The sequence below is a fragment of the Alligator mississippiensis genome, chromosome 13 (genome assembly GCF_030867095.1).
Source record: "Alligator mississippiensis isolate rAllMis1 chromosome 13, rAllMis1, whole genome shotgun sequence".
NCBI lineage: Eukaryota > Metazoa > Chordata > Crocodylia > Alligatoridae > Alligator > Alligator mississippiensis.
In genome coordinates this window covers 25,603,396-25,628,644 of record NC_081836.1, presented here as the reverse complement: position 1 = coordinate 25,628,644, position 25,249 = coordinate 25,603,396, and the positions used below count along the sequence as shown (strand labels likewise).

Sequence of the window (25,249 nt, the reverse complement as noted above, 5' to 3'; positions counted from 1 at the left end):
ACTGCTTGTTCTCTCCCTGCTTGGACTTTTAACCCCCAGCTAATCCCTCACGGCTGGGTTTCTTTAACAGGCTGCCCCATTAAAGTGCTGGACTTCCCTGTTAAGCTTCTTAATATCAACACAGACTTCTGAACCCTTTAAGTAGGGTTTCAGCCATCAGGGAGAACACACATTACCACTTTGTCTCTTTCCTGGGGCTTCTCTAATCTTCACTAGGGCTCTGCAAGTCATAGCTGAAGCAAGGATTCATTGAATCAGTGCAGCCTGGTGGCCATCACTGTGTTCAGACTCCATCCATGGTAAAGCCCAACGAAATAAAGTGCCCAGCTTAGTGAGACTGAATTGAAAGGACTTACAGCTTAGAGAGCCTCACTCAGTTCTGCTGCAGTTATTTTCTGTTATACGTACAACAAGCTTAATAGCATCATAAAATTGATTCAAGTAGCCTCTGGTGCAGGGGACCTCCCAGGAACGCTGTATACAAGAAGTGTCAGGCTAAAGTAGAGCTGGCCTTATGACTTTTTGCTGACTCTGCTTCTAGTCTGTAGGATAGGAAGGGTGGGGGCAGAGGGCTGACATGTCAGAGGCCTGGCCAAAGCTCGGGGAGGGGGGTTCTACATGGGTCATGAGAAGCTGAAATTCAAGTGCAGCAGCCTAGGGCTTCCCTAAATTACATGAGAGAGTTGTGAAGATCCTGCAGGGCCCTAGAATATGGAGGATGCAAAAGCGGCTTAAAGTCACCTTTTTGCATCCCCCACTCCCACCAGAGTACAGGAGTGGAGTAATTAAGTTTTAATCCCTAGATTGTAATATTCTCTTTAAAAGTAGGTTTATCTGGGTAGGAAATCATTTTCCCACCTGGCAAAACTTTTCACGGTTTCAAAAAATTTCCCAGTCCTCTTCAGGTTGAAAACAAGACCTGTACAAGTTTGCCTGAAAAAAGAGAGAAAGAGAGGGAAAATTCAGGATGGAATGTCTGGTGCAAACCAGAGAGAGAAGGTGCTCAGAATACAACCTAACCTTACAACAATATAATGGTTGGGGCACTTTCTAGGATGTGGAGACCCATGTTTAAAATTTTTAATATGAATTAGGCAGAGCAGAAAACTGAGCCATGGTATCTCCATATCCCAAGGGAGTTACCTGCTGTCCTCCCACCACCTCTATCTGTTTGCTGTTCTCAGTGTTCTTTCTCTTCTGCTTTTGCCTGGAAATGTCATCATTCATCTTAGAAACCTTCCCTAATAAAAGTTTTGTCAAAACTGAAACATTCCCACAAAAATCCATTTTGCTGAAAAAATCCTGACTAGTTTTAGTGGCATCTAAAACTTTTATAATTAAAATCTTAGCCTACATCCTGCAGCTACAAATATACTTCCAAGCAGATAGGACTAACATCATATGTAATTGGTGTCTCTTGTGGATTTTTTTGTGGGCTGGTTCTTTTTTTAATGATTGTCAGCTTTAGTTCATTGAAATTAATTTTACACATGGCTTCCCTTATTTTTAATTAGCATTTGTTGTGCAGTATTATAGCTGTAGAACTCTTGGGCACCTGAACAGGAAGCACTGGCAAATGGTAAATAATCAACATGCTCATGAATACCCCTCTGTTTTGGTGAATGTTTGTTTTCTTTTCATTAACAGTTATAATAATCAGATATATTTCTAAATTGTTCCCATTTCCCAAGTCTTCTTGGGTTGTTAATTTTTTCTATAATTCTCATACCTCATGCGACTTGTACTTTTAATGTTTAATTTAAAGGAATACTCTTGTGTATTATAAAGTATATTCTGATCAACACATCTAATTGCACAGAGCAAATGGCTTTAAATGGGCAAGACCTGATTTTTCAGTGTAGTGTGAGCTGGGCCTGCCTCTCTGAGCAGAAATAGTTGTTGATGTCATCATCATCATCCTCATCCTCATTATCATTATTACTAATGATAATAATAATATTCTGACTTACCCAGAAAGGCCCAGAGCAGCTTACAGTAACAGTTATGGGCACGTCTGAGGTCATTGTAATGTTTAGTTACCTAGAATATGGACAGAAACGGGAAATGGTATCAGTTGTTATACTTGCAAATATAGGTGCAGTTATTTGTATCAGCAGATTATGAGCATGAAGATGGCACCTCTAATTTAAAAATTTAACTCTAAATACCTTAAAAACTATTTAACAAAACAGTTAGCATAATACTAGGTAGTAGCCATTGTGAGTAGGACTGAGGGCCTTGTTGCATGTTACCTTCAGGACATAATAACTTCACTTAAAATGCTGGTATCTGCGCATTCAAGCAGTAAAACTCGTGCTAAGTGCCATTGTAATGTAGCAATATAGTACTGTTTGCAGGAAGAGCATCTCCAGATGGTATTAAATAATGTCTTCAGCCATAGAGACTGCTTCAGAAAGAAAATGAAAGTGGACTTCTCCAGTTCTGGTTGGTAAATGACTCACTCTATAGGGCTGTGGGCCCCGCCTTCCTGGGATTCTGCAAGTCTGCACTGTTTGGGATAGATTTGGGAATACCACAGTCTTCTATCTCAGATGTTTGCTCTTCCTGCCACGTCTTGATGGAACACAATTTTCAATGGGAGTTGGAGTTAGTGAACCAACGATGATTCCAAAATCTTCCACCTGGTTTTCTTATGGGGCTCCACCACCCCTTAACACTCCACCTTTACCACATCAGATAAACTAGTATAAATTCCCAGTTGTTAGGCCCTCATCACCAACTTCTTTTCTATTTGGGTATTTTATGATGACATAAAAGTTGTTGCACCCCAAAGACAGTTGCTATGTTAAGTCTCATGTGCCAGTGTCTGGCGTCAGTTCCCAGCAAACAGTTCAGCCATTGATGCAAGAGGCGATAACTTCAGGTCACTGACAATAATTAACTCAATTGTAGGTTAAAGGATTCCACTGGGACTCTCCTTTAGAATCCCAAACAGTCCTCAGCTCTCTGCAGCTTTTGAAGCAAACTAGAAAGCTTAAGCAAGACTTCTCAGCTTTCTCAGCATCACTGGTCCCTTTAAGGCAATTCAAGCCCGCCCTGGGCTACAGCAAGACCCCAGGTCCATGTCAGGATAAATGTACAAAGCAAAATAGAAAATCAAAGAAAAAAACCACTGCCTCTCTCACCGCCTCCAGACTCACCTGTACCCATGTCTAGTTGCTCTCCAATCTGGTCAGGTTGGTTCAGGTCCTGGGCAGTCGGATCAAACTTACATCCCCAGCTGCCTGAAGAGGCCTCAGGGCTGATGTCAGATGGCTCTTCACTATTGAATGGTAGCACTCTGGCCACCTTCACTTTGCATGCTCTTTCTCTCCTGCCTGCTGGAGGACTCTTTCTTCTGGCTTCCCCTGAACTCGGAAGTGATTTTTGGTGCTCTGCCTGCCAGCATTCTCCTCTTGCTGCCACTCTCTGGGGCCAGAAGTAGCTGAGCCGGAGCTACTCCCTCCAATCCAGAGGGAGAGCCAGCTTTGAAACCGCTGCTGCAATAGTGTGGTGTGGCTTGTCATCCTGAGACCACCATGATAAGTTGTGGCTTCTCTGCTTTCAGCTCACCATGCTGACTCCCCTCGGCTCCTTGACATGGTGCAGTGCTGGGGCTAGGACAGCCAAAGCACTACACAGCCACAACACTATACTGGAGCCTGTCTAAGACTAGTGTGGTGCTGGTTCAAGGCTCCAGTGGAGTCCCAGAGTTGGGTCCAACAAACAGCTGTTTGTAAGCCACACAGCCAGGTCCAGTCCTATCCAGATTGTACTAAACGTTAGGGCTGTGCGAAATTTCGCCCAGTGTTTTGTTTCAAAGCTGTTTCGATGGGTTTTGAGCTCAAAACAGCGAAATTGAAATGAAACAAAAGCTTTCAAAACAGCTTTGAAATGAAACAAGGGAAATTGAAATGTTTTGAAAGTTTCGAAAGGTTTCAAGTTTTGAAACCAGGCTTACTGGCTTCAGTGCCAGTCCCAGCCAGCAGCACCTGCCTCCTGTCATCTGGCAGGCAGATCGGGGGTTCGCCCACACACCCGGGAGGGCTGCGGGGGCTTTGACAGAGTCCTCCCAGGGGTGCAGGCCCCTGATCTGCTGCCCAGATTAGAGAAGCCAGGTGCTGCCACCTGAGACCAGTGCCAGGAAAATTGCTGCTGCCACCAGTCCTAGGTGGCAGCAACCATTCCTCTGATCCAGCAGGCAGATCGGGGGCTTGCCTGCATCCCCAGGAGAGCTATGGGGGCTGTGCCAGAGTCCTCCCAGGGGTGCAGGCCCCGATCTGCCTGCCAGATGACAGACCAGCACTGGGAGCAGCCCGCACCCAGTACCGAGAAGATCAGTCCTGCCGCTGGCCCCAGGCGGCAGCACCCAGCTCCTGTTAGGCGGCAGGCAGATAGGGAGTATGCACCACTGGGAAGACTCTAGCATAGACCCTGCAACCCTCCCGGGGGTGCCAGCAAGCCCCCAATCTGCCTGCCAGCTGACAGGAGCCGGGTACTGCCACCTGGGGCCAGCGGCATCCAGGGCTGTCCCTGGGGGGGCGGAATTGGGGCAACTGCCCTGGGCCCCATGACTTGGGCGGTCTCAGGGAGCTGGGTGGAGTGGCTATGGTGACTTGCCGCCTGCTTTGCGTCTGACTGCTTGCTACCTCGCCACTGTTGCCGCTGATCCTGGGGTGGGGGAGGGTCCCCACATGAGCTGATCTGCCCCGGTTCCATACCAGAGCCGGTCTGAGGAGGGTGCGGAATCCGAGGCAAATCAGCTCGCGCAGGGACCCTTCCCCACCCCAGGATCGGGGCAATGGGTCCCCGCATGAGCTGATATGCCCTGGGTCCCATACCAGAGCCGGTCCAAGGAGGGTGTGGGGCCTGGGGCAAATCAGTTTGTGCAGGGAACTACCCTTGCCCCAATCCTGCATGTCCTGGATGCAAAGAAGCCGCTGTCATTGGCTGCGGGGAAGGTAGCAAGCAGCCAAACCCCAAGCCGGCAGCGGTATCAGCACAGAGTCGCCATGGCCGCTCCGCCCAGCTCCCCAGGGCCCCCCAAAGTGCAGGGCCCGTGGCGGTCACCCCAGTTCCCACCCCCCTCAGGGATGGCCCCGACTGCCTCTGGCCCCAGGCAGCAGCATCCAGCTCCTATCAGCTGGCAGGCAGATCAGGGGCCCACCAGCACCCCCAGGAGGGCTGCAGGGGCTGTGCCGGAGTCCTCCTGGCAGTACATGCCCCCGATCTCCCTGCCGGGTGAGAGGAGCCGGGTGCTGCCGCCTGGCGCCAGTGGCAGCACCGATCTTCCCAGTGCTGGGTGCGGGCTGCTCCCAGCGCTGGTCTGTCATCTGGCAGGCAGATTGGGGGCCCGCACCCCCAAGAGGACTCTGGCACCGCTCCCACAGCCCTCCCAGTGGTGTAGGCAAGCCCCCAATCTGCCTGCCTGCTGCGTTTTATGTTTCCCCATAATAACCTATGGGCGAAACAGCATCTAAACAGCAAAACAGTTTCAACAAAACAAAATGGAACAGTGCTTTCGAAATGAAACAGAACTTGAAATGAAACACTGTTCCATTGAATCGTTGAAACGGAAGTCAAAGCAGAATGGTGCTGTTTTACACAGCCCTAATAAACATTACTATGCACTTGCACAGAACAGGTTAAAGGCTGGGGCCTATTTAAGCAGCTTCAAGGGAAATGGGTGATTATCCAAGACAATCCCTCTGCACCACGGAAAATGGAAGCCAGGTGCATGCATCTGATAGACGGGATTGAGTACTAATCAAATATTAATAGCAAGAGTCCTGTCAAACTGATCAAAGATTTGCCTCTGCCTGCAGGATGGCAGCCAATGACAACAGAAGATGCTCATATGTCACAGCAGAAACATGTGCTTGATAAGGGTGGTGGGAGGCTGAGTTCACCTGTTCTATGGTGCCTTTCAAAATTCTTGAATGAAGAGGTTTGTAGGAGCACAAAGGATTATTACAGACCTTTCCATCAATGGCAGTGGGCTTGGGTTTAGGCCCTAAAGCAGGCTTGTCCAACATATGGCCCACGGGCCACCATGCGGCCTGCCAAGCCATTTTATCTGGCCTGAGGCGGCGGCGGTGCTGCTGCTGCCACCACGGAGGACAGTCGCAGCGGCATGCGGAGCTGCAGCGGTGCCGGCGCTGCTGCAGAGTGTGCTGCCGTGGCGCCGGCGGGGCTGCGGCGAGGCGGGCAGGGCTGGTCTGCGGGCCCCAGCCAGCAGCGAGGGGAGTGGAGCTGCTTACCCCCCACAGGGCCCAGGGGAGCAGCCCTGCGCAGGAGGCCAAGCAGCAGCTGCTGGCACTGTCGGCCCACACCTGCCTCCGCACCCACCCACTTCAAGCCAGCCCTGCTGCCCTGCCCTGCCCCACAGCAAGGTGGTGCCTGCTTCCCCGGCCAGTCTCCCCCCAGGTGCTGCGGCTCCCTGGGCCCAGCCACCTGTGTGCGAGGCCCTGAGGGGGCCACTTCTCACGTGCTGCTAGGGATGGGAGGAGCCCGGCCGGATCTACACCGGCCAGCAGAAGCGATGGTGGGGCCGTGTGCCACTCGGGACAGGACGAGCCTGCACCGGTCAGTCCCGAGCAGCACACGGCTCTGCTGCTGCTTCTACTGGCCGGTGCAGACCCGGCCGGCCTCCTCCCGTCCCCAGCAGCACGTGGGAAGCCGGCTTCAGCTGCATGCTGCTTTTGCTGGCCGGTGCTGACCCAGTCCTGCCCAGGCAGGTCCTGCGGCACCCTGTCAACCCGGGCATGGCACCGGCAGGCTGGGCAAGCCCCAAGTTAACCCTGGCCTGGCCCCGCGGCTTCTCCAGCACCAGGTCAGCCCGGTAGTAGCCAAGTGGCTCCTGCAGCACCATGTCAACCTGGGCATGCATGCCATGTCAACCAGCACCATGTCAACCCCTGCAACTTCATTGGTGTCAAAGGTCATGTGACATCACTTCCTGATATGATACCACTTCCTGTGATGTCTTTGAATATGGCTTGCTGGCCCACTGGATGATAAAAAGTTTGTGATCCGGCCCCACATTCAAAAAGGTTGGACACCCCTGCCCTAAAAGGAAAATTATGTAGCCAACCCTTTGAGAGGTGTCTGTAGCCTTAACACCTGTTGATTTCAGTGGCTGTCAAGAGCACTTGACACTGCCAGGGAGGAGCACAGCAGTTTGTAGAGCGGGACCTTCATTATTATAGGTGGGCTCAACATCTGTAGCTCAGCCAGTCATCCCATTTTTGCAGGCTGCAGAGAGAGAGAAAATCCAACCTGTAGGACAATCAGAGCTAAGATAGTTACCTAGATAATATCAGTGAAAGATACAATGAAAGAATGGAAACAAATAGACCAGTTGTTCCCAAACTCTGCTTGGAGAACCACTGGTAGCTTGTGGAAGACTGGCTGATTATATAACAATAGCTCCTCTTCCCTATTTGCAGCCACTACATGCCATTAAAAAGACCACTAATATATATATATGTATGTGTGTGTTCCCCAAGTTTACTTTTCTAAACATGTATTTGCCATAGGGATGTTCTAAAGTTGCAAACAAGGAGAGAGAGAAGAAAGCAGATGGTCATGAGCAAAATTTCCCCCAGATGTTCTATCTAGGAAGTCATGTCCCACACCTGTGTGACAAGGCCCTGAGAGAAAGCCTAACTTGTCTGTGGGCCTGGAAAAGCAGTTGCTCTCGAAACAATTCCAGTAAAATACTTTGCTTAATTTGATCATTTTAAGCACAGCTTACACGTGCTATTAATGCACCTGTAAACCCTGGTGCAGTTTGTGCTGGAGTTGGCTGCTTCCCAGGCACAGCATCTTCATGTGTGTCCAGGACTGCAACAATTTGAGCTGGGGCTAAGCAGCCCCAGGCTGTCAGGGGATCTGGGGGGTCATCCCAGGGCTCTGGGTGGTGGTGTCAGGAGGTGGAGGGGCTGCCTGGGGCATGAGGGTGCTACAGTGTGGTGTTAGGTGGCAGGCAGCACCTTCGTTCCCCAGCCAGCCCTGGTCACAGTCTACATGTGCATTTGAGCGCACCTAATTACTCTGCTGTAGGATAGTACTTGTCCCAGACAGTATGATCCTACAGTGAAGTTTGTTAATTTACTGCACCTAATATGGGTGCATGTGTAGACTATTACAGGGGTGTAAGTTGTAGCCATGTTGGTCTAAGGACATAGGCGGACAAGGTTCTTTGGTTGAATCTGATATCTTTTATTAGACCAATGTAAATAGTTGGAAAACAATTATTAAGCAAGCTTTCGGGTTCAAAAACCGTTTGTCAGGCTAAGGAAGTTTCAGCAGTTGGTGTGTGCTGTTCCTGGATGGAATGAAAAGTAAAGAAGCCAGGGGCTGTGCTGGTATGCATACAAGACAGGTATTCACTGACCAGTAAATTTCTTTGTAAGCTTGGGTTACACTTACCTCTGTTTCTGCATCCATATCATGGAGATTATAATACTTGCTTCATAGGGTAGGCTTAAAACAGTGACATTTGCAAAACCTTTGAGATTCTGGGTCAGCCATTCTATAAATAAACAAGGTATTACTAGGTTGTCATTCAAATATGCGTCCTCTTTATTTTCCCCTTTTCTTAAGGAGCAGCCTAGTAAAAAGAGAGGCTGGGGTATTGCTAAAGTCCTCTAATTTATATATTCTGCCTATGGTTGTAGTGAGATTTCTACTTCTTATCAAGCTGTTTGCTAATGAAAGACATTTTTACTTATGTTGAGCTTGAGACGCATTCATTTTTCAGGAATGGCTTGGTCTGGCAAACACCTTTGCCTAAAATATTATACAGACAGATGTTAACTGAATGTTCTTCCCCTCATAAACTGACCAGGCTAACAGGGGCATTCACATCCTCTGTGATGCAAGCTAAGTGCACTAGTTTTGGTGATGGATGTTGATTCTCAGTCAGTTGGTCAGCAGAGTAGGAAGTGCTGACCATCTACATTACACAATGTGTAAGGAGGCATGGAGGGAAGTACCTGCTGATTGTTTCTGCTAGCTGTCTTCATAGGAGCAGTTCTGAATGCTCCTCAGTTAGGATAGTTGAAATATCCTGCTTATATGGTTCAAGTAGATCAGTTGTATGATTCTCAGCTATGGATCACCTTTTTAAGACAAAAAAATAATTTTTCTGAGGTACTTTTTGAACAAGGTAAGTGGGATATTTCCTTTAACATTAATGGCAGGGGGCTAAAACTGCACCTGTAAGGATACTTTCAGCTCAGAGGAATAAAATTCATCCCATTTTGAAATTAAGTCTTAATTGCTCATTCTTAATCCTGGCCTCTGGAAACTCTGACCTTTTTGATAGGTTCCCATTTTGTGATATTCTCTGAGCAGTGGTATATAAATATTACATTCTATTTAATTTATTATGAAAATAGCTTTGTCACAGTTGCTTGACCACCTTCAGTTCTGTGAATATTAATTTTCTTGTGCAATGCTTGAGTATAGTGGTCTGTTTGTCTTTTGTAGGAAGTGAGAACAGAATCCATTGCTAGGCCTCTGGAGATAAATGAAGCTGAAAAAGTGATGCAAATTGCCATTAAAGACATTCTGGTAAGAAAATGAATAATAATTTATTTGCTTCCTTGTTTATTTGTATCCTGTAAATATTCATTCTAGTTCCCATTTATACAGGAAGAACAAAGCTCTTTTTACCAGCACTGTAAGGATTGGAAACCATGTGTATGTATAAATGTGTCACCTTCAAAGTACTACGCTAAAAAAATAATCCACTAGATGCTTTAATGGTAATAGTGAGCTGGAGTCAATGGATAAAGTGATCCACTGTGTTTTTGGTTCTGGCAAACGCATAAAAACAAGTTCACCAAGGCAAAGGTCCGTTTACGTGTGCTTTTTCTACACATGGCAGTGAAGTGTGTTTGGTTCTTTTAAAATTGGAAAATCTATTATTTTAAAATAAAGATCTGTTAGCTGGAGGCAGTTACAGTTTTAGAATCAAAGAAGTGCCTGCTTGCTAACGATTCTGGGACAGTGCTTAGAAGACAGAGTCTGTAGTAACACAGATACACTGCCAGCAGCAAGTTCCAGAGTCGTTGTCTAAAATTTACAAAAACTCATAAATGACATAGGGCAGGGGTTCTCAAACTTTCTTAAACTCAAGGAATTGGAGGCTCAAGTGATCTTCTTTGGACAAAGTAAAGATCCATAGATGCCTTAATGGTTGGAACAGTAAAAATGGTTTTGGGATTTTTGACCATGAGGATGCATTTACAGAAAGAGGATGGACCCCATCTAAATGCTAGAAATCCTGGCCTTCTGGGATTAAAGCTGGCATGATTGATAAGGAAGAGAAATGTGGGAGAGACTTGCAGTCTCCACACCCAATTTTAGAACATGTGATGAGGAACAATGCGTAAACAAGGTTATGGCAAGTAATACTAGGCAACAAAGTGAAAGAACTTGAACCACTGGTTCAGGCAGTGAAAAAAATATTACAGGGGGCATGTCTACACATGTGCTTTAATGCACATTAGCCTATTTTATTGCACATTAAAGCATCACTAAAAATCCATTTTGTGGATGCACTAAAAATCCATCATGTGCATTTTCCTAGTATCTCACAATGGAGGGTGCTTATCCATGAGCAGGGGAGGTTGCTCCAATGCACTGAAATTCCAGCACATCAGAGCAGACTCAATTAATTGAGTCTGCTAGAGTGTGGTAATTACCATGCTCCAGCAGCCTTCTGCATCTCGTGTATCAGCGTCCACACACTTCAAAATGGCACTGGGGACACTTTATCTAAAGCTCATTCAAGCTTTAGATAAAGCACCCCTGCTCCCCACCATTTTAAAGCATGGGGAGACTGATACATGAGATGCTCTGGGCATTTTAATTAGAGTGGCTCTTGGACCTGCTCTAATTAAAGCATCTCCCCCTCCCCCCAACTCCTGGAACATGTGTATAAATGCCCAGAGGAACTAGATTTAAGGTGCATTAACTAAAGCACGTTAATGTATGTGTAGATGTGCCCCCTGGAGATAAGATATAGTCCTCATTGTTGGATTTGGGTACAGGTAGAGAGCTCTATAATTTGCTCATGCTCTAATAACGTTACATTTAGTTGAACAAGGGTGGGGACTTACTGTATGCCAGCTGCTCTGTGGGACCAGCCTGTGTGCACACTCATACCTTGTAAGAAGAGAGAGCTAAAACATGGCAATTTAAAATCTGTTAAATTAAGAGGTAAACTTCTGCAATTTGTTATTTCATTATTACAGAGCAAAACACATGCACACAGACAGTTACCATGGAGCAGATGAGCAATGTGAATAGTCAGTAGGTGCCTCTACACATGCATTCGATCTAGGAGCAGTTTACTCGTGAGTAAACTACTCATGAGTGTATACTTCCAGGCAGGTATTTACACTTGCAGGGACTCAGGAGCAGATTTGCTGCTCATGGCAGCTATTTGCTTCCACCCCTGCTGGTCCTGCATCAGCCCTCTGCAGCAGCCAGGGGGACCTCTAGGCTTCCCCTGGGTGCTAGCTCGGGGGGGTTGGCAGGGGACATGTGGCCAAGAGACATCTCTTGGCAAGGGATGGGATATTGCTCCCTGCCCCCAGGAGGCTGTCTGCTGCTGGGGCAGGCTCTGCCACCAAAGCCCAGGCAGGGACAATGTCCCCCTGCCCTGGCATCAGTGATCCCTTGGCCCTGACTCCCCGATCAGGGGCAGGGGACTTGGAAAGAGCTCCAGGGGAGCGGCAGGGACTTGGAAAGAGCTCCAGGGGAGGGACAGGTCACAGTCCCTTGCCCCATCCACCGGTGGGGCAGCTAGCAGGGAATCCCCCCCTAGCCAGGGGCTCTCTGCTAGCAGCCCCACTAGTGGATGGGGCAGAGGCTGGGACATGCCTCACCCTTGCAGTTCTTTCCAAGCCCTGTGCCTTGATAACTCAAATGGGGCATGGGGCTGGGATCTGCCCCTGCCTGGGATAGTTCCCAGCCCCTATTCCATGATCATGGGGTGTGGGCCTGACAGTCTGTTCCCTGCCCAGCTCCATGATCACGGAGCTGGGTGGGAAACAGGCTGGAGAGCCTGTTCCCCATCCACCTCTGAGATTGTGGAGCTGGGTTGGGAACAGGCTTCCCAGCTACCACCAGCAGGGAGCTCCCAGCCCCCTCTCCACGATCAAGGAGTGGGGGCTGAGAGATCCTTATCCTGATAAAGATCTCCCAGCCCCTGCTCCGAGATTGCAATCTTGGAGCAGGGGGCTGGGAGCTTCCTGCTGCCAGGGCATATTCCCTGCCTGGGCTCCAGCAGCAGAGCCTGTGCCAGTTGTAGGCAGCTCCTGGGGGTACGGAGCAATCTCCCACCGCCTGCTGGCTGTGTGACTGGAAGCCCGTTTGCTCCCAGTCAGGCATCTACACAAGCACTGCTGCGCAGTAGCTAATCACAAGTCAATGTGCTACTTACTTGTCCTCCTTTGCAAATGCAATAGCTGTGTTAGCTTTCACACTGCTGCTGCCACTCACTCGACTGCCAAGTCTATATCCAGCCATTTGGGTGGGGCTTGTCTATATGAAATTTGCTGATAACACAAAATTACGGGGCCTCATTGATATGGAAGATAGGATATACAAAAAGAACTGGATAATCTAAGGACTATAAAAGGAATGAAATTCATAAGTACAAAATACAAGAATAGACAAATAAGCAAATCTTCTGTTATAAATTGGGAGCTCATCAGTTAGAAATGATGAGCTAACCTAGTGAAGAGGGCTTTAAATTAGGTTCACCCGGGGGTGGACCAAAGGCCTGAGGTAAGTGGGGGAGTTGGTGACCTCAAGGAAGAGCAAACAAAAGAGGGCAACAGGGGAGGCGTTCTCATTCTTCCTGAGAAATCAGGGCAATTGGCTAGATACCTCAGGCGCCTGTACAGGAATGAATGGGGCCTGGGAAGCAAGCAGGAAGAATCGGAACTGTCATGGAACTATGATGCGATTGTAATAACAGAGATTTGGTGGGGCTCACATGACTGGAGCACTGTCATGGATGGTGTCTAGGGTGTTAAGGCAATCCTACTCTGGTAAGAACAGAACCAGCTTAGCTAGAGAGCCCTGTGAACTGAGGCAGAGCTCCACAGCTGCAGGTTGCCTGGGCAGCAGGCTAATGAGGGAATTAGCTGGCACCTGGACAGTCAGCTGATTGGAAGGAGCCAGGGCCCTGGGCACATAAACCCCAAGGCTGAGGCTAGCAGGGGTTAGTTTTCTGGCACTCGCCTGCAGGAGAGAGTTACCTGGGAACATTTGATGGCCTGATCTGTTGCTTGCAAGATTAACAGGGGTTCAGGAGCTCATAAGCAGGGATCCGGGTTTTCTGTTTCCTACGGAAAAACAAAGTAAACTGTGGATTTTACCTTTTACCAGAGGCAAACACAGATTTCTCATTTTACAAGAGAAACTCATGAATTTTGCCATTTTGCAGTGAGCTCGCTGCAGGCTGGCAGAGTTCCAGCCTGTGGGGAGCTGGGAGGCAGTGGGAGGAAGGCGGTGAAACAGGAAGAGCCACGTGTATGGAAATGCATGTGGCCTCAGGCTGCCTGCAGAGCAGCTCCAGAAGATAAGTAGGGCAGAGGGGGATTGAGGCCCTGGGAGGGAGGGAGGCAGCTGGGCTAGAGCTGCTACCCAGTAGGGTGGGGCTTAGGGCCTGGGCCACAATGCACAGCTATAGGGCCCCAGCAGGGAGCTGGATGGGGCTGCAGGTGACTCGTCCAGGGGAGGGGGAAGGGGAGGGCTGCTCCCCATTGCTGCGCGCACTCCCAGGGGGCAGGTGCAGGCTACGGCTGCGGGCTCCTGCCCTGCTTCCCTCCCCTGGGGCCTCTGCAGCCCAGTGGGCATGACTGGGTGCGGCTGGGCTGTGCAGGCCCCAGGGGAGGGAAACAGGGCAAGAGCGGGTGGGGCCAGAGCTGCACCGGACTGCACTCTGGGTGGGCAGCAGGGGCAATGGGGGAGCTACGGTGAATTTTAGAGAGACTGCAGCCCTCCCAATAACTCCTGCTCCGCCACCCGCCCCAATCCAGGGGCACTCCCCCGCCATGCCCTGCCACCGCTTGCCCTTGCCGGGGCAGGGTGGGGGCGCGTGGGACTAAGCTGCTGTTCATCTGGGAGGCGCGGGGAGGCCAGGGCAGCTCCCACTACTGTGCACCACTTATCCAGAGGCACTGCAGCGGTGGAGCAGGAGCTATGGGGGGGCTGCAGCCTCCCTAAAATTTGCTATAGCCCCCCCATATCCCCTGCTGCCCACCCAGAGCACATCCCAGTGCAGCTTTGGCCCTGCGCGCTCCTGCCCTGCTTCCCTCCCCCAGGGCCTCTGCAGCCCAGCCTTGCCCGCTCATGCCTGCTGGACTGTAGTGTCCTCAGGGGAGGGAAGCAGGTCTGGAGCCCACACCTGCAGCCTGCACCTGCCCTGCACACAGATCTGGGGTGCGCAGGTCCACCCTGCCCCCTGGGAGTGCACGCAGCAGCGGGGAGTGTCCTTCACCCTCCCCTGGACAAGCCACCTGTGGCCCAATCCTGCTCTCTGCTGGGGCCCTGCAGCTGCACATTGAGCCCTGGGCCCCAAGCCCCACCCATCTGGGTAGCACCCCAGCCCAGCCCAGCTCCCTCCCTACAGGGGCCTCAATCCCCCTATCCCCTACTTAACTTCTGGAGGTGCTCTGCATGTCCATGCATGTGGCGCAACCTGCCTTACCACCTGATATATTGTGAGTTCAGCAACAACACTCTGGGCACTCCTGTATTGAACTAACAGTTATTTATCATTATAATTCTCTGGAATCATATCCCGGGTGGACCTTAACAATTGCCCTCAGTACATGTATGCAGAACTTATACTTGCTTTGCCTCTGACTTGACACAGTCCAGTCCTGTGGAGGGAGAGGAACCGAGAAAGCCCCTGGCTCCTCATGGCAGAGCACATGGAGTCCCCAGTGCTGCAAAACTGCCACAAGCAACTGAGCCCTGCAGTGCTGCACATGAGGGCTTTGCCCCTAAAGGGACGGTAGTAGGAAAACCCAATAAGACACAACACCGCCCTCCTCCTGCTGCCTCCCAGCTCCCTGCAGGGTGGAACTCTGCCAGCCTGCAGGGAACTCACTGCAAAATGGCAAAATCTATCTGGGCGAGTGCAGGAGGGCATACTCTCTGCTCCCAGCACCTTCCACTGCCTGCCTGGAGTGCAGCCCGATGCAGATCTGGGGGCACATGCGCCCATCCTCCCCCCCCCCCCCCCCCGACCAGTGGTGGGAGCTGCAGTGAAAGCCACCGGATGAGCCGCTCCCAGACAGATGGCGCACAGTGGTGGGAGCCACCCCACCCCACCCCCTCCCCGCAGTCCTCTGCCTTGGCTGGGCAGCTTTTGCCCCAGCCCCTGTTCCAGTCCCTAGCCCCAATCCCTCCCTTGCTGTGGGGGCATTGATCAGTCCCCCCATGCCCCTTTCTTCCCCCATCCCTCCCACCACAACAGACTTACCAGCTAAAGGCAGCTGTGTTGAGCGTCATAAGAAACCGATTTCCCTTGTATAACATTGTTCCTATGGGAAAATTGGTTCTGAGTTATGAGGTTTTGACTTAGGATGCGGTTTTCAGGAACCCATTGTGTTGTAAGTCAGAGGACTGCCTGTACAGGAGTGTGCAGGCAATCTGATAAGTTTTTGGAGAGTGTTGGGGACTCTTCCTCGTGCAAGTGCTGGAGCGGCCAATTAGGGGCTGTGCTCTTCTTGACCTGCTGCTCACAAACAGAGAAGAATTGGTGGGGAATGTAGTAGTGGATGGCAGCTTGGGCAGCAGTGACCATGAGATGACTGAGTTCAGGATCCTGAAGAAAGGAAGGATGGAGAGCAGCAGAGTAAGGACCTTAGACTTCAGAAAAGCAGACTTCAACTTGCTCACGGAAGGTAACCTCATGGACAGGATCACCTGGGATGCCACTCTGAAGGGGAGAGGGATCCAGGAAAGCTGGCTGTACTTTAAAGAAGCCTTACTGAGAGTGCAGGAACAAACCATCCCGACGTGCAGAAAGTCTAGCAAGTATGGCAAAAGACCAGTTTGGCTTAGCAGGAAACTCTTCAGTAAACCAAATCACAAAAAGGAAGCTTAAAAGAAATGGAAACTTGGACAAACAACAAGGGAGGAGTATAAAAGTATTGCTTGGGCATGCAGGGATGAAGTCAGGAAGGCCAAAGTGCAATTGGAGTTACAGCTAGCAAGGGCCATTAAGGGTAACAAGAAGGATTTCTACAAGTATCTCAACAACAAGAGGAAGGCTGGGGGACGTGTGGGTCCCTTACTAAATGGGGGGGGTAACCTAGTGACAGAAGATGTGGAAATGGTTGAAGTAGTCAGTGCCTTTTTTACCTCAGTCTTCACAGGCAAGGTCAGCTCTCAGACTGCTGCACTGGGCAGCACAACGTGGAGGAGGGGAGCAGCCAAGTGTGGTGAAAGAACAGGTTAGTGACTGTTTAGAAAAGGTGGACATATACAAGTCCATGGATCTAGATGGGATGCCCCGGAGGGTGCTGAGAGAGTTGGCTGATGTGACCGCAGAGTCACTGGCCATCATCTTTAAAAACTCATGTTGATCAGGAGAGGTCCTAAATGATTGGAAAAGGGCAAACATAATGCCCATATTTCCCTTTCTTAAAAAGGAGGATCCAGGGAACTACAGACCAGTCAGTGTCACCTCAGTCTCTGGAAAAATCATGGAGCAGATCTTCAAGAAATCCTTTTGTAAGTACTTGGAGGAGAAGAAGGTGATTAGGAACAGCCAGCATAGATTCACCAAAGGCAAGTCATGCCTGCCCAACCTGATTGCCTTCTATGATGAGATGATTGGCTCTGCGCATGTGTGGAGACCAGTGGCTGTGGTGTACCTTGATTTTTGGCAAGGCTTCTGATTATGGTCTCCCACAACATTCTCGCAGGCAAGCTAAGGAAGCATGGGCTGGAAGGTGGATAGAAAACTGGCTGGAGCATCAGGCTCGGAGGGTAGTAATCAATGGCTCGATGTCTAGTTGGCAGCTGGTATCAAGTGGAGTGCCCCAGGGGTTGGTCCTTGGGCCAGTTTTGCTCAGTATCTTCATCAACAGCCTGGAAGATGGCATAGAGTGCTCCCTCAGCCAGTTTGCAGATGACACCAAACTGGGGGGAGTAGTAGATATGCTGGAGGGTAGGGCTAGGTTTCAGAGAGACCTAGACAATTGGAGGATTGAACCAAAATAAATCTCCTGAGGTTCACTAAGGACAAGTGCAAAGTCCTGCACTTACGACAGAAGAATCCCATACACTGGTACAGGCTGGGGGCTGACTGGCTGGGCAGCAGCCCTGCAGAAAAGGACCTGGGGGTTACAGTGGACGGTAAGCTGAGTATGAGCCAACAGTGTGCCCTTGTTGCCAAGAAGGCTAATGGCACACTAGGCTGCATTGGTAGGAGTGTTGCTAGTAAGTCAAGGGAAGTGATTGTTTTCCTCTGTTTAGCACTGGTGTGGCCACATCTGGAGTACTGTGTTCAGTTTTGGGCTCCCCCCCTCCCCCGAAAGGATGTAGAGACAGATTGGAGAGAGTCCAGCAGAAGGCAGTGAAAATGGCGAGCGGGCTGGGGGACATGACTTCTGAGGAGAAACTGAAGGAACTGGGCTTATTTAGTCTAGAGAAGAGAAGACAGGTGATTTAATAGCAGCCTTCAACTACCTGAAGGGTGGTTCGGAAGAGGATGGAGCTAGACTGTTCTCAGTAGTGCCAGATGACAGAACAAGGAGCAATGGTCTCAAGTTGTAAAATGAGAAGTTTACATTAGATATTAGGAAGAATTTTCTCACTAGGAGGGTAGTAAAACATTGGAACAGGTTATCCACAGAGGTTGTGGGCTTTCCATCCTTGAAGGTTTTTAAGACCCAGTTAGACAAAGCCTTGGCTGGAATAATTTAGTTTGGGGACAGTCTTGCTTTGAGCATAGGGTTGGACTAGATGACCTCCTGAGGTATCTTCCAACCCTCATTTTTTATGATTCTGTGAAATGACTCAGAAAGAGAAGGACATGGATGTAGTTGTCAAACACAGGATGACTACAGTACATCCACGAGAAGAGCAATAAGATTGAAGTATGCATAGGGAAGTATTATGCGTAGGGAAGTGGAGATAAGGAAGTATTAATGCCATTGTACTGTGCGCTGGTGAGACCTCACCTAGAATACAGTATATATTTCTGGTCACCTTTGTTCAAGAAAGTTGATTTTGACCTGGAACATGTGCAGAGAAGTATTACTAGGATGATCAAATGAATGAAGAACTTTTAAAAGAGGACAAACAGAGCTTGACTTGCTTAGTTTAGCAAAAAAGAAGGCTGAGAGGAAATATGAATGCTCTCTAGACACACTGGGGGAGGGGCTATTTCAGTTTTGGCACCAAAATACGTTACTAGGTGAGGCAAGAGAGGCACAAGCCCTGGGTGCCAGCTTAGAGGGAGCACCAGAATGATGCCCCCTTCTCAAGAGTCTTTGCCACATCTGGAGCAGCCCTGCCTCCTCAGTCCATAGAGCTGAGCTGGAGAAGCCCCATGCTGCCTGGTTGTAGGTGCTGTGTGCCAGGACACAGCAAGAACAGCCCTGTGCCACCCAGCCCTAGAAGCCAAACTAGAGCAGGCTTGCTGCCCAGACCCACCCATAGGAGCTGGGCGCAGAGACACAACTGGAACAACAAGGGTCTTTGAATCCCTGGGGCAGTTAACTCTCCAGTGGTCGAGCAGTGTGGGGCTGCTCCTGCTGTGTCCTGGCAGCAGACTCCTACAGCTGGGCAGTGTGGGGCTTCTCCAGCTGGTCTCCTATGGTCAGGGTGGGCAGAGGGCTGCTCCTAATGCAACAAAATAATGCTTTCCCTGCCCACCTTGCCAAGTTTTCCCTAGGGTTCCAGAATTTGCAGTTACACCTCTACCAAAACAAATGAGTATAAATTAGCCATGGATAAATTTAGGCAAGAAATTAGCTGAAAGTTCCTAACCATTAAAGCAAGATTCTGGAACAGCCTTCCGATAAAAGTAATGGGAGCAAAAATTTAACTTCTAAAATGGAGCTCAGTAAGTTTATGAAAGGGACTATATGAGATGGTGCCTATGATAGCAGAGGACTGGATTTGGTAACAGGAAGTCCCTTCCAATTTGTCTCTGTGTTCTAATTCAGGAATGAAAATGTCCTAGTGATACAGCTGCCCTTCTAGCTGTGGGTAAAAATGGTAGTTAATTAAGCCCAAATTAGTAAATTAATGAATAGCCAACTGTATCCAGTGTATGCTTGTATAATTTGAGAGAGAGTGCTCCAAATTTAAATAGCCATACTTAATTGATAGATACCTTAGGTGATCTCTCCTTGTGCTTTTTCTGCTTCTCACAATCTACACGAATCCTGAACGTTGTAACATCTTAGGCAATAGCACCAATAAACCAATGTCAGTATATTACAGCAGTTAATTTCAAGGGAAATATCAAGCAACACAAATCTACTTCAACTGGTTAGGTCCAACCAATTAACAAAATGATCTACTATAGCTGAACAGCAGGTAACCTTCAGAGCTAGAATTTTAAAAATCACAAAACTCTTTCTTTCATGATCAGAGTTGCAAGGGTGCAAATGCTTTAAACATGCCCAGTACTTATTAACACACTTGAGGGGTTTTTTTCCCTTGCTATTTCTGATTCCAGTAGTATATGATTGCATTTTTTTAAAAAGAAGGATGTGGCAGAGCTAAGAAAAGCCCAAAGATATCAAGACAGATTAGATTTTTATAAAGGTGGTATTGGTCAGGGAGAATGACACTCAGCATAGTAAAAATATCAACTGAGGCCTAGAAGCTCCCTGAAAATAGTACAAAGAGATAAATTAATTCTTCAGCTGTTTGTTCACGCAGTCACACCTCAGGAGCTGACTTTTTTTATGTGTCTCATCAGGTTTCCTGTGGGGTACTTTCTCCTCTTATTTATATTTTTCAGTGATGAGAAAATACAAAGTTAAAGCCGGCTGTATTTTAAAAGGATTCCAAAAATGCCTGTCTGCAATACAACTGTAGAGATCTTAAATTCATAAATGTCAGGAAACAGAAAAATGGGGGCAACTACCTGCATTGAAGTCAACAGAGCAGTACATTTTCCCTACTTGAGACTAAGACTCAAAACCTCCTTTGTAGCATTAAATGTTATTTTCTGTTACTGAGTATGATGTTATGACAAGCCTGCTGTCAAGCATTGTGCTTATTGGTGAGCATAGCCAGTTGGTGGGCAAAATATGGCCTGCAGGCCAGATCCAGCCCTCCAAATGATTCTGCCCAGCCTGTGGCTGCTTCTCTGAAGGAGAACTGTATCCAGCCCGCAGCTGCCCTGGCTTTCAGAGCCTCTCATTCTTCTCCCTTCCCTGTGTTGTAGCCACTCCCTTTCCCAGTCCACATTGCCCAGTCCCTCAGCCCCCAGTGTATGCTCCAACGCCAGGGATGCTGAGATCCTGGCCAGGCTTCTACCCCATGAGGCTGTCTGCACACAGATCTGACCCCGAGGCTGTTTACACACCAGACAGCCCAGGGTTGGAGAGTCGAAGCTCAGGTATGGTTCTTCCTGCGGGCAGGGGGTGTGGTGCAGTGAGGAGAGGGCCAGGAGCCACAGGTTATTCAGGCTCTGCTGGCCAAGGCCAGGTAGGGGTGTGGGCACTGCTAACACCATGCCGCCCTGTGTTCCCACACACTGCTTTGGGCCTCACCACATGGGAGGCTGAGCCTCTTGGCTGACCTTGGAGCAGCTTCTACCGGACCCTAAGTCCCTGGCTTGCGGCTGGGTTGGGCAGGAGCTACGCCAGTTGCTCCAGCTGCTCCCATGTGGCCTGAAGTGGTGCATGGGAGTCCAAAGCGGTGCATGGCAACACAGCGTAATACCAGCCTAGCCGCATAATGGGGACTTAGGGTGGAGGATCTTAAGGAATCTTAAGATCATTCCTAGACTAGATTGGATCATTTTGGCATAGCTTATAGCAAGGGGCAGTGTACAACTCCAATTCTGCAAGGGGAGCACTATGTAGTAACCTGCTGAAGAGAGACCAGCTGCCTCCCTGAGCAGTGCATGTTCAGCAAGCTCTGGAAAGTTTGTAGGCAAGAGAAGGGACAGAGCTGTGGACTTGCATCTGCCTGCCTTTACCCATCTCGCTCTGGACATTTTGTTCCCCCCAGGGGAGCAGGGAGGAAACAGTTGCTTCATTCCCCTCTGTGAACAGACTGAAGTTCATGTTCATTATATGGGTGATGGAAGAGATATACAACTCTTTCTCTCTTCCATCTGCTATGCGCACACACATGCATACTTACACAAAGCTAGGCCAAAACTGGATGCCTGGCAGAAAGTACCTATATTTGCAAGATCAAGAGTCAGATTTTTATGCCATAATATATTGCTATGAGTGATGTGGGATTGTTTGGGATATTTTTATGATCATAGAATCTTAGGAAATTAGCATTGGAAGGGACCTCAAGAGGTCATGTAGTCCAACCTCCTGCTCAAAGCAGGAAATGTGCTTCAATCATGACATGATTCAGTTTTTCCACATTCCTATGTTTTGCTGTGCATTAGGGTTGTGTAAATTAACTTTCATCTTGGACTAGGGGAGCACGATGCACAAGAAAGTGTGTGTAGCTTCCAGCTTACTATGAAATGGGCCACCCAGAATGAAATGTGGCTGTACAGTCAAGGGGTGAAAACCTGGATGAAGAGAACAGAAGCCCCAGCAAGCAGAGATTAACTTTTAACAGCTATGGCAAAGAGTAACCAGTTGGGATGACATATTTGTTAATTTTTTAATACAGCAAATGGCAGAAAAAAGACAGAGAAAGAGGAACAGAGAGACCATGTGGATTCCAGAGGAGCACAGGTGGTTAGACCTATTGCTCTTTTTGGTCTGAACTCTGTCTTAATCTTTGTTTGGCTATTTTGACCTAACAACTCTGCATTCTGTATTTCATCAGAATCAAGAAGTTCTGGTTTGTTGTGGAAAGGTTGCCTGCATCATTATAATGTGCTCTTGGTTGATTCGTTGATTCGGATCACTGTCCCTGATTCGGGCTGAATCCAAATCGAATAGGGCACACTTTGCACACCCCTACTTAGCACCACTATCCACCACATAGTGCTTAGGGATTGTTAAAGCACAGTTAACCCTTAAATGGAATGCAAAATATGAAAACAGACAACTCAGTGTCCTAAAATCAAAGTTTAACTTTATTAGTACAACAAGTATTATCTTAGCAGTTTCTGTATTCAGAAAGAGAAAAAACATTCAGTACAATAATCTCACCCAATCCCAGATGTTACTTTGCTCAACAGAAAAGACAGCCACTCAGTTCCTGAAGCAAAGGATATGTTGTTGGCTGGGATGGTGCAGACAGGTGTTGAAAGCTGGAATTATGATGACAATGATGACAACAACACACTTAACTTTCTTGCTGCCCCCTTTTATGCTTTGCTTTAACTTTACTCCTTTGACTCCTTGCTTCCAGATTGGTCTGTCTTCAGTCAACATATTGTCCATATGTTATCCTGTCAGCCTATCCCTTTGTTCAACAGACCTATCATGAGCACACCTCTTAATTTGGTCTTTTTCCAGTGCCTGACTTTGGGCATTGTCCATTGGTCTCCCTTATCACCTTTCATTAACATATCCAATCATTTCATCCCTCTGATTCAGCCGGTTAGTGCCAAGTTCAGTTAATTTGAACTGGTAACAAAATTATTACTATGTTGTGTTATTAAAATTTCTCATAGTGATAGAAAAGGAAAGAAACATCATGCGAGCAAACTCAAGGCCATAAGCTGCTTGCAAGAGGCAAGGCCAGCTGATATTGCAGACACCAGCAAAATGAACAGTTCAGATAATAGTGAGGGTATACAGAATTTATAAGACTGAATATAAAAGTAAACTTTAAACAATACTGTAATTCACCACTTTATAAATAGGTACAACTTTAAAGCATAAAATATGACAAGCTACCCTAACAGGTATCTTTACCTTGTATTTTCTTATTCTTTGTGCTAATGGTTCCATGCCACACACAAACAGTACTGGTCACAGGAAGCACCCTTGTCTCGCCCCTGTATAGATTTTAAAGGTCCTGCTTAGCTACCCATTAATTTGGACTTGACTCTCTGCTTTTCTATACAATAAATTTATCCAAAACATATAAATTTCTCTGGGAACCCCATTTTTCCTAGCACCTTGAGTATGTAATCATGATCCACTCTGTCATATGTTTTTTCTAAATCTAGGTTTGCTATAACTGTGTTTGTTTTCCTCTCTTGGATGTGGGACATGGTATCTTTAATTGATTCAGAGATTCTTTTAGCTGGTACTGTTCATACTTGGTCTTCATGTATTATCATCTTGAGGTTTTTCCTCATTCTCAAAGCCAGCATCTTGGCCATTAACTTATAATTCGTATGAAGGAGTGTAATCAGTCTCCAGTTTTCAGGAGTTCCTTCCCTTTCTTGAAAATCACAACACCTCTTGTAAAAGCTTTCCCTGTCTCCCCTGTTTCCTCTATTTCCTTGAACACTTCTACCATATCCCTCCCTACCCATGCCCAAAACTTCTCATAATTCCATAGGCTGTCCATTTGCTCCTGTTGATATCCCTCTTTTAAAAGTTTTTAAATGCTCCTCCGCTTCTTTAAGCTTATCTTTTCTTCCATCTTCTTTGCTTCCACCTCCTCTACTTTTTCCAGGACTGCTTTGCCCACTTTTGAGGGAGGTGGGAGGCTGTGAGACTGAGCCAATCCTGGAAGCTGTGGTGGGACATGGGCAAGGCACAGATCCAAGCCTTTTGCCAGCAGTACATCCAGCTGGCCGCAAATGAGACACGCCGACGTATCCGAGAGTTGGAGGAGGATGTGGCGGAGCTCGAGGCTGCTCTGTTTGCCGCTGGCAGCGACGCAGCGCTAAGCGAGAGCCTCCGGTTCTGCAGGAAATGCCTGCACGACTTGGCGGAGAGCGCAGCCTGCGGCGTGAGGATCCGCGCCCGCTGCCAGGAGCTGGTGGAAACTGACGCCCCAACCCACTTCTTTTTCAACCTGGAGTGGCAGAGGGCAGCGAGCAAAGTCTTGGATCATCTCAAGACTCCTGAGGGCCGGGTAATTACAGAGCCGGGCGAAATACGCGAACATGCCGTCACCTTCTATTGTGACCTGTTCGCAGCTGAGCCATCGTGCCCTGAGGCCACACGGGAGCTCCACGCGGGCTTACCGTGTCTCGATGCCCTGGAGGCGGACGAGCTTGAGCGGGACTTGTCCCTGGAGGAGCTGGCAGCTGCCACGGCTGGCCTCGCCTCCGGCAAAGCCCCAGGCCTTGATGGGTTGCCTGCTGAGTTTTACAAGACCACCTGGCCTCTCCTCGGCCCCAGCCTCCTGCACGTTTTCCAGGAGAGCCTTGCCAACAAGATCTTGACGATCAGTTGCCGCCGAGCAGTGCTGACCCTGCTGCCCAAGAAGGGAGACCTTGGCTACATTAAGAACTGGCGGCCGGTCTCCCTGCTGTGTGCGGGCTATAAGATTCTGACCAAAACGCTGGCCACCCGCCTCCGCGCAGTCATGGCCTCTTACTGGGCCCAAGCAGAGCTACTGCGTTCCAGGCAGGACCATTCAAGACAACCTGTTCCTGCTGCATGACCTACTCACAGCTAGCGAGCTCTTTGGCCTCGACGTCGGCCTCATCTCTCTAGACCAGGAGAAGGCCTTTGACCGGGTGGGCCACGCCTATCTCTTCCAGACTCTGGAGGCCTTTGGTTTTGGGCCCCTCTTCACCAGGGCCCTCCGGGTCTTGTACCAAGACATTTCCAGCCTGCTCAAGGTGAACGGTGTGCTTTGTGCTCCGTTCCCCGCACGCAGGGGCATTCGTCACAGGTGTCCGCTGTCGGGCATGCTCTACGCCCTGGCCATCGAGCCACTGCTGCACGCGCTGCGGCGCCGCCTGAGTGGTGTGGCCCTGCCATTGGCCACGGGCCTTTCCGCTGGCCCTCCTCTCCAGTTGTCGGCATATGCGGATGACATCGCCGTCTTCCTCAACACCCAGGAAGACGTGCGGGCCCTGGCAGATTGCCAGCATGCGTATGAGCGCGCCTCCTCCGCCCACATCAACTGGGCCAAGAGCGATACTTTGCTGCTTGGCGCATGGACTGGCACGCCCCCCCCCCCC

The 25,249-nt window shown here is 49.0% G+C and overlaps 1 protein-coding gene across 6 annotated transcripts in view; it reads left to right on the top strand.

Annotated features, from left to right (window-relative positions):
- CLUAP1 (clusterin associated protein 1) overlaps positions 1–25,249 on the top strand; it is a 366,633-nt gene that overhangs the window by 200,627 nt on the left and 140,757 nt on the right. For all 6 annotated transcript variants that reach the window (XM_059716427.1, XM_059716425.1, XM_059716424.1 and 3 more), the window contains one exon: positions 9,496–9,579. In XM_059716427.1, the coding sequence (XP_059572410.1) occupies positions 9,496–9,579 (84 nt within the window). The remainder of the gene's footprint in view (positions 1–9,495; positions 9,580–25,249) is intronic.